Source organism: Cyprinodon variegatus, unplaced genomic scaffold, assembly GCF_000732505.1.
Source record: "Cyprinodon variegatus isolate N-32 unplaced genomic scaffold, C_variegatus-1.0 Scaffold92, whole genome shotgun sequence".
Classification (NCBI taxonomy): Eukaryota; Metazoa; Chordata; class Actinopteri; order Cyprinodontiformes; family Cyprinodontidae; genus Cyprinodon; species Cyprinodon variegatus.
Window position 1 is genome coordinate 807327 of NW_015150545.1, and position 9711 is coordinate 817037.

Below are 9711 nucleotides of genomic sequence, written 5' to 3' on the forward strand. Positions count from 1 at the left end.
TCGAGTATCGAATATTTTACTTAGTATCGATATCGAGTTAAAAAGTTTAGCATCGTGACAACCCTACAAATAACATTCATTACTTTCAAAAACTAGCTTTGTTTTCAATCATCCCCTCTGGGATGTAACCTTAATTTTAAGTGCAATGAAGTTCCGACTTTGAATCCCATTTCACACAATAGGACTGTCTCCATCTGTTATTGACATCAGAAATCTTCTGATATCAGCCGCAAAAACAAATATTAGAATATATTGATCTTCCTCTAAAATCTCTGTCATAGAAACACTTTTCTTCCATCTACTTCTGATGATTATAAATGGGTAAACAGCTGTCATACCTGATGTCTTTTTCCATTCAGTTTAAGAAATATCAATTTAGCAAACCTTTTCTATCAATAAACACTATAAAATAAGCAATAAAAGTTTGTATGATTCATCTGGTGGTGTATTGGGTCACTATCGGTATTGGTCAATACTCAAGAATAGGGTTGGGAATTGATACGATTTTCACAATTTCGATTCCTTATTGATTCCCTTATCGATGCCGTTTAATGGAAAAGCATTACTGTTCATTTTTTGCAAATAAACTCATCTAAATAAACGAGCGTCACGTTTCTCTCGCTCCCTGAACTATGGAGCAACTTCGTAGCATGGTTCGTTACATCCATTGCAATAGCTAGAATCGCGTAAGAATTCCAGACACCGGTAGTTCTTATTAAACATGCTAGCTATGCAGGGCTGGATTAACGAGAAAGGCACACTCCCTTAATAACCCCAAAGAGAGGTAGGAAATTGGTTTATTTCCAGAAATAGTAAAAGATTTACTAGGTATCACATTAAGCACAGCCAGTGATTTAAAACTAGCTACTTACCACCAGAGTTGCCTTCCATGCTGGTCGTAACTTTAGCTTCTGTCTGGAAGGCAACAAAAACTTAGCATTCGTTAAAATGTATGCCATGTTGTTTGCGCAGGTGTTTCTGCATGTTGGAGGTATTTCCTCCCGCGGATGTAATTCCCACTTTGCAATAATTGCAAAGCGCCTTGTTGACATCTTTCTCTTCCTTAATAATGAAGCCAAACTTTAGATTGCTTTGACAGATGGGACGCCATTTTTTTTGCTTTGCTTTTCTAGACTTGCGCCTGGTCACGTCGTACTTGCTTACTGAATGCCATGTGCGTAACTTGCGTAAAAACGTGACGCAAGTCGTGCTGCCCTGCTAGGCTCTGGTCCTGCCTGGAATCGTTAAGAGAATCATTAAGCGAGCAGCCAAACGGTGCCATGGAATTGGAACACATGGTTCTGAACAGGAACCGGTTCTCGATTCCCATCCCTATTCGAAAAGGCAATATTTTTATCTATATTGCAAGAGGAAAAGTTATGTAAGGGCAAGCTACAAAAAACTGCGAAAATACAACAAAGTAAATGTTTTCAGCTGTCAACTAGTTGATGAGTTATGAGTAAGAACTAAAAGTGATGCAATGGAAGCCCAAAGAGTGGATTAATCCCCCAATCCGTATCTATATATTTTTAGTCATTTTATATAAATCTTTCCCATGTGTTGTAAAGTTTCTGACATCAGATATTAGATTCACCCTTAATAACCAAAGGGCTGCTTTCTGCTTTGCTTTAAGCAATTTTTTTTGTAACTACTGTTTTTGGACTCTGCAATGTGTCTGAACATTTTGAATGATATCTGCAAGTAACAATTATTTTGCAAAGTGATTATTCTGTCGATAATTTTTTCGATTAATTGATTAATAATCAAATAGCCTAAAGTTCCTTAAACAAGATTTTTTTAACCAAATTAAACCAGGTGAAACTAACTTTTCCTCTAGAGGAGTTCTGGATTCATATTGACAGACAAAAATGTTTTTTATATTTTAACTTCAAAATTTTTATATGCTCTAAGTGGGTCGCTTTGTCAACTAAAGGCATGTTTTACAGTCTCTACACTCCAGTGTACAATTGATCAATTACTAAATCAGTTGATGATTAATTCGATTAATTGTTTCAGCCCTAATATCAGCCTTTCATCTCAATATTATTACCGATACGTTCTTTTTTTATATTTGAAATAAGTCCCGGGTAAGAAAGGGTCTTAGTTCAAATGTAACCCTGTTCAAGGTAACCTTTTAAAATTAGGTCAGCCTTACCTCCAACCTTGTGTAGCTTGGCCTTTAGAGGTTAATGCTAAATCCTTTCCTCTGCCTACATTCCCCATAATGGGGTTCTGGACTGAAGTTCAGTTATAAGATACAGTAGAACTTTTCATTGGATATATTTTCTATCCATTAGGTGTCTATTTCCATTTATTTTATGATTCTGTTGCCCAGCTCTACATTGATACTAAACATCTGCATTTATTAGTCACAACTGGCTAAGAATAAGATGTCTTTTATTTTTATCAACTGCATAACCCATTTTTAGAAGGGCTTTATGGAACAGGGAACTATGTTTGTGTACGTTTTAGTTAAAATGGACACATCTTCACCACATCTGCTGCGCTTCAGAGTTTCAAACCAAAACATACCTACCATGTCCACTCTTTGTACCAAGCAGACGAAAATTTGGGCTAAAAACAGGATCAAGCAGGGTGGAAGTCCAGAGCGTTGTTTGTTCCTCTGCGAAAATACTGCGGTTATCTTGACCGTAAACGGGATTTGAGACGGAAGAGTGAGGAGAAAGCCAAATGTCTTCAACATGGGGATGTGATGCGTTGATCCAGAGGCAGTATTTATTGAAAATTAGTAGCTTCTATGTTGTTTTTGTTTCCATGACATTTCCAGGAACCCTTCCTTCAGCCAGCTGCCTGGCTTTAGCAGCAGCTGGCTGAAATAGACCCCCGTCTGCGTTTCCGAATGGAAAATATCTTCTAAACATGAAAAACGCTGGGCGACTGAGCGGGATACTGATTTAACTTTTAATTCGTGTCACAGTGCCTTCCTATTTATTCAGTGTCAATATTACAATAGACTGTCAAAGTTTTGCCTGAAACGCAACTAATTATAGCCATTTAATCCCAACATGAAGCTGCGCTGTCAACTAGTAAAGATGCATCAAACAGTGTTGATATATTTAGATTTCTCTTATCCAGTCTCTACTAAATCTGTGCCTTTTTTTTTTTCCCCCTCCAGGCGTACAAAGGGAGGAGGACAGGAAATTAAGGAGATACCTTGAAGGTCTCCGTCTATCCACATTTCAGCTGGAGCCAGAGAGGAGGCGGAGGAGGAGGAGGAGAGAAGGGAGCCGGGGAGCACGAGTCGTGCCTGCTTTTGGCAGCTGTTCCAGCAGCCACTTGGGTTCACTTTTCCCCCTCCTGCATTGCCTGTTTTTGGGCTTTTGTTTTTTGATGAACCAGTTCATATTTTTAACTTTGTGAGATTCAACTGCTGTAAAACAAAAGAACGGAAACCTAAGATCTTCAAGAGAGTTTTATTTTTTTGTTCCATCATTGATTTTCAAGATTCTTTTTGTTTAATTTTTTTTTATGTTTTACAACTTTATTCAGCTGTGAGTAGCAGGAGCTTCCATTCTCCAAACTATCAACGAAAGCCCTTCCTTCCTTAGATAGGACCTGATAACCTGGTATTCCTCAAGCACCTAAAACTGGCAGCTATTCTCTTCGTCTTTGTGTGTTTGGGGAGTTCTTCTGTGACCACAGCTTAAGCACCACTCAGCCTTCTAGTCACCTAAGCCTAACTAAAGCCAGCCAGCTCTAGCCTGGTCCAGCCCAGTCTAGCCTGCTCCGATTATTTGGACAGGGTAAGGAATCAGAGAGGACTTTGATTACTCTGCCATTCATCCTAATCCTAAATGTGTCTTATAAACTAATGTGTATCTGTTCCCCCCCTCAGATACTCAGTTCTGTTGGGACGTGAGGAATATGACTGCTGAGACTCTTAACTTCGGCCCAGAATGGTAAATAATTCACTCCTACTTTTATAGCAAAAGAGCTCAGTAACTTGCTTTAGAGTTTTGGAGGGAAGGATCTGTTTTGCTTTAAGAATTTTCTGAATCTGAATTAGTTTCAAGTCTGAAAAAGAAATATGATCGTGTTTGACACAAATTGATGAAGAGAAGTTTCGGAAGGAGATTTGAAGATTCTAGAGTTGCTTCTTGGTTTGTTTGTGCCAAATATCTCAGTCTATTACTGCAAAAAAAAAAAAAAAATCACATTAACTCGCATTAACACTACGACTCCTAGAAATCTGACCCTACTGGAGCCGTTTCTCAATATGTGTACATTTGCATTCTCATGTGCTCGTGTACTCATGAAACGTCATCCTCAGCTCTAGTACTGTTCCAATTCACAAAAACAAGAATGGACAAAGTCCCCGGATGTTGTTCTTGGCCCTCCCTATTTACTCAGCATGCATCAGAGCAGACGTGTTCATTCTGGAGATTGACAGTTGTGCCAGCGTGGCCTGTTTCGGTGGCGGGCTCTTTCAGTTCTGCGTTTTCAGTTGTCATGTCTTTTTTTTTTTGTGTTTGTTTTCTTTTGGTATTTTTTAATATTATTTTGTTTTAGGATCTTCTGCTTTTAGGCGTTTCTATTTTTTGGCTTTACTGTTTTTTGCTTTTTCTTGTTTTTGCATATTATAATTCGAATTTGAGGTGATTGTGGGTTGCGGTGGCTGCGGTAGGGTGCGGGCCGCCTGGGGTAACGGCAGCCTGTCTGCAGCAGCCCTCTCTTGGCATAGCCATGTGTGAAGTAATTTATGTGACTGTGTTAACTATTATTTCCCCACTAAATGAAGAAAAAGGATTTTTTTTTTTTTTGGGGCTTTTTATTACGGGTTGTTACGTTCTGGGTTCGGTTTTGTTCCAATTGACCCATATTTATGCTGGGTGCTCCTGTTCTCCCCAAGTCCAGACTTTCCTGTGCTCTTCTCAAGAACATACTTGGCAAGAACACGAGTCCGTACTCGCGTTCTAGTGAATTTGAAACGGCATCGAACTCCCATTGGCAGTCAATTTGACGGGTGACATTTTTCCCAATGGAATGTAACACTAGTGATGTCATCGACTGAAATGTTTCTAGTGTGCCTTATACATGTAAACTTATTGTGGATATGTAGACCTTAAAGCAGGTCTAATATAAATTTTTTTTTAAAGGCTCAGTTATGTTATTTGTTGTCAAAATTTTTATTAAACATTTTTTAATCACAATTTTGTTTACAGAAATGACAAACCCAATATGAGAGGTTTTACGTGCAGCGCTGAAGCCAAAAATGGCTCTTTTGCGACGGAGGGTTCAGTAACTTGCGGCCCTCTGGAGCACATTTCTTCAGTGTTGAAGCATTTCTAAAGCGTGATTCGCTGTTGGATTTCTTCATAGTCATTTTTCCGTGTTAGCCAAAGAGTTCCAGATATTTATCGGTAGAATTTTGGTTGGTTCGGCTTCATGTCCTCTCTACTTAACAATGCTAAATGCTTTTTTAAGTCTCTTCTGTTCCTGAATTAAAACTTTAAAGTGTGAACAAAATGTCAGAAAGTTCTGTCTGAGGTCATGCGTTGGATTTAACAAGGTTGGGATAAATCAACCATACCATGGTTTAGTCTTTTCTTAGGGCTCATTAGCAGCAGCTAGTCGACGTTTCTTCCGCTTCTCATCAACTGTAGTCCCTTTTCTGTTTGATGGTTGCAGCGCAACCTGATCCAACATCTTCATCCACATTTATTATCCCCAAATGCTGGGGTTTTTCCATGGTTTGTCATATCAGCCATTGGGAAGATTCGAGTAGAACCAGCCCATTGTCATTTGACTGTTGATCTGGACCTGTAGTACTATCGCTTGCTCTTGGCGTGATAAAGTCACTTTAAGTAATCAGCTCTGGCTGTGAAAGATATTTTGGTTTCAGCCAGTCCTATTTATTTCTGAGGTTAGAACTGAAGCACTTCCTGCTTTGACATTTTGACAGACCTGCTCACAATCAGGTTGACACACTCACAACAAATGTGCTGAATTGGTCTGCATTAAGGTGAACGCATGGAAGGACGTCCCGAAACGGGAAATTCAACCTGTTCAACATGTTAAAGTAGTAGTAGTGGATGAGGTTGTGTATGTATTAAATGCAGGGAGGATCTGCTTTGGTGCAACAGGTTGAAAGAAAATAAATGATGCCAAATATTATATTTACATCTTTTAAACTTTTTTAGTTCAGGGGGAAGCAGTGGAAGTTTTACACAGGTGTGCTATTCATTAAAAAAAAAGTGAAAAAAAAAGCACACAAAATAATCCACTGGACTTTTTTTGCCAAGTTTGAAGGTGTTTTGTTTCTCACCCAGGAGGCTTTTTCAATTCAAAATGTCAGAATTAGCGTTGTGTTAGTAGAGTAGTCCAAGCAAAGCCTTATTTTAGCTTAGAAAACATGCAGACTGGACAAAGTCCAGTCAGTGGATTGTTTTTAACTTTTTGTGGAATGACTATGACCTGGATGACTGAGAATCTTCACCAGCAGCTGTGCTGTTGCTCCTCTCCCTCTGGCTGCAGAAATGTGCTTCTCTGATTGGTTGATGTGGCTCGTCGAGCAGCAAAATGTAAGTTTTCCAACTCTAGAACCAGCTGCCTCAGATGCTCATGAGGCGCTGCCCCTGTTGCTTGAGACGTGCTGCAGGGCCTTTTGATGCGCATCAGCCATCTGATTTTAAACCTGCTTCTTCTGCTGCTCGAATCGCGTTCAGTGTGAACGTAGCATAAGGCAACATTTTCATCTGGTAAACGGTTCCCTAAGTATCCTCCCATACAGAGTTACCATTTGACTTTTTGGAAATTCATTCTCTTTATTTTAAACAGAAGACGTTATCTTGCTTAAATCAAACCTCACTGATTTTAGGAGTAAAATGCGGATGAAAGGGAAGAAATCTTTATCCCACATGTGCTCCTATGTTAATTTAAAATGCTAACACTGTAGAGCCATGTTTAACCAATTTTTTCCCATGCATTTAAAAAAATCTTGACATGTAAACCAGGCTTAAGATTCAGAAAAGGCAAACAGGGTTTAACCAATTCCATATTTAAAGCCTTCCCTCTGTAGAATCACTTTTCATGAATTACTAATAAACTGCTTAATGTTTTAAACTGTGCAGTTTATTTTAAAAGATTCTGGGGTATTTGCATAAAAACTGCTGGAACTATAAAGTAAACTGACAGATTTCAGTGTAGACGACCCATCTGCCCTATCTGACCACTCAAAACATTGAGTTTGTGATTGAGTTGCTGTTGTAATTATGGACTGACGGCATAATGAGTCTGAAGTGAAACTTATTTATTCTCCATCTCTGCTTTTTCTTCTCTCTGGATGTTTTGGTTCCTATTATAAGAGGACTGGAGGGGGGGTAGCCCTCCTCCTCCGTCGCCCTGTGACTTATATGTGCATTCTTGACGCTCTGCCAGCCTGTCAGAATCTTTCCCCTCCTACGCAGCTTTCTTCTCCCCTCCCTCCGTTAATCCAGCCACAAAGCTAGATCAGCACGCTCACCACAAACGACTGCCCGACCTGAATGTTTACAAGCCTACTTATGCCTTTTGGCTTTCCAGAGCTATTCGGCTCGTTTGAGGTTTTAGTTGGCAGCCCGTTAGGCGATATGTCGGTCGCTGTGGTAGAACTCAAACTGAAAACAATCTGCCTGCTAGGATTAGAGATTTACTGGAACCGGTATTAGGAATGATACGTTTAGATTATAATGTGCCAAAGGAATGCTGGTCGTTTTCTTTTTATCTGTCTTTTTTATTTAAGCAGAGTGTATAAGCATTAAGCAAAATACTAATTGTGTAAAACCCTTCAAGACTATGATTAGAGAAAGAATGTTAGAATATAAATACTATTTCAATTATTTTAAATAACTTTTATTTATAGATTTGTTGACTTTAGGTGCGTGTAATGTTTGCTTTATTATTGGGTGAATAAATGAGATGTGAAAAAGAAAATCTTTCTCTTTTCTTCTATCTGCCCACCCTTGTATTTTTGTTTCTATCCATCCATCTTTTCTTGAAATGATCTTAAAGAGCCACAGTAAAGTCAGGAATGTTCATATGAAAACATGTAAGCGTTTTTTGAGCTCTCCTCTTATTATGTAGCTGACTCACTGCCTTACTTCGATATGCTGAAAGCCACTGAGCAGCCCTTGGTGAAGCTTTTAGTTACCTTTTCCGCTCCTCACCTACCTCTACAGCTGCATCTGGTTTTGATAGGAGTCTGTTAATCAATGCGGCTCTCTGTGGAGGCTGTGAATGGAGCCATTGTTGAGCCCTGGAAGCTGGCCAACTAATAATGGCTTATTAAAATGAAATCTTCAGGTTGGAAAGCTACTATGTTATCCGCGTCGAGCAGAGTGTGTCCCTAGAAGCCTTTACAGCAGATAGATGGATTTACTGCAAATTAGTACAGGATGGATGGTGTGATTTGTCTTTTGAAGTGAAATTAAATTTGAATAACAAAGAAATTCAACTTGTTTTATTTATCTTTGTACAAAGCCAAATCCAGTTTCTTTCTTTAACCGTTATCAAAAGGCTCAGAGGCAATAGATTTCTCAATACATCTGTGCTTGTCTTTATTCAGGCTTCGTGCACTGTCCAGTGGGGGGAGTGTGACGTCTCCCCCTCCTTCCCCTGCCATGCCAAAGTACAAGCTGGCCGAGTATCGCTACGGCCGAGAGGAGATGTTAGCACTTTATATCAAAGACAACAAGGTAAAAATGTTGTACATCAATAGTTTACCCGCGTTGGTTGTTTCATTGCTGTTTATTTACTAGATTATAGATCTCTGCTGATTTATTTCTTCAGTTCTAATTGGATAAATTGTATCTTTAAAAACAAAACAAAGGGAATTCTGTTTGTTGGTCTTTGGGATTTTCTTTTGGACACAGTTTAAGTTTTGAAAGGTGTTTCTGTCCTCCCTAAGCACAGGCTGTTTTTCTATTCAGGTCCCAGAGGACATGCAGGATAAGGAGTTTGCTGCTATTTTGCAAGATGAGCCCATGCAGCCCCTGGCACTGGTGCCTCTCACCGAGGAGGAGCAGGTCTGTCTGTAGACACAGCCACACATGGTCTGACCACCGCAAACATTGGCACACTCCAGCCTTTTCACCCACACAGAGCCTCGCGTCCTAAGTGAGAGCTCACATTTCTCACATTCTTTTTGCTTTTCTCTTTCCGCTCTCTCTGCAGAGAAACTTCTCCATGTCCGTGAACAGCGCAGCAGTGCTGAGGCTCATGGGAAAGGGAGTGGCCAGTGCTGCTCCCACGGGAGTCGTCCGAGGACGAGGGGCCGCTAGAGGTGGTCGAGGTCAGGTCTCCTCTGAAGCTTTTATTTGTTTAAAAAGTGTTTTTTTTATGCATATGCTTATACTTTTCACAAAAGAAGTCGGTGCGTTTTAACAAAAATACCTAAGATTTTAGCTGCTGCCTGAAACTCATTAGCCTCATGAAGTTGTATTAGAAAGGTGCTGGAACTTTGCAAATTAAGAAGTTAAAAAAAACCCAGAAACCCCATGCAGAAGCTGGAGAAATATCAACTATGACATGTTGGATATTATTCATGAAGCTGCTTTATTAACTTAATAAATATTTCTTTACATTGCATGTTAGGCTTGACTGTAAATAAATGGAGGGAGATGTTTTAAAAAAAAAGGCAAAAACAAACAGCTTTGGCTTAAGAACACTTTTGCTAAAGCCAGCGAAGCCTCCAACATCAACAGCACTCCAGTC

General features: G+C 39.6%; 1 protein-coding gene across 2 annotated transcripts in view; it reads left to right on the forward strand.

Moving 5' to 3' along the window:
• Positions 1 to 9711, forward strand: part of gigyf1 (GRB10 interacting GYF protein 1) — a 29916-nt gene that overhangs the window by 5405 nt on the left and 14800 nt on the right. For both annotated transcript variants that reach the window (XM_015373799.1, XM_015373800.1), the window contains exons 2-6: positions 3137 to 3764; positions 3857 to 3920; positions 8564 to 8693; positions 8928 to 9023; positions 9172 to 9289. In XM_015373799.1, coding sequence (XP_015229285.1) covers positions 3886 to 3920; positions 8564 to 8693; positions 8928 to 9023; positions 9172 to 9289 — 379 coding nt within the window. In that variant the 5' untranslated portion in view covers positions 3137 to 3764; positions 3857 to 3885. The remainder of the gene's footprint in view (positions 1 to 3136; positions 3765 to 3856; positions 3921 to 8563; positions 8694 to 8927; positions 9024 to 9171; positions 9290 to 9711) is intronic.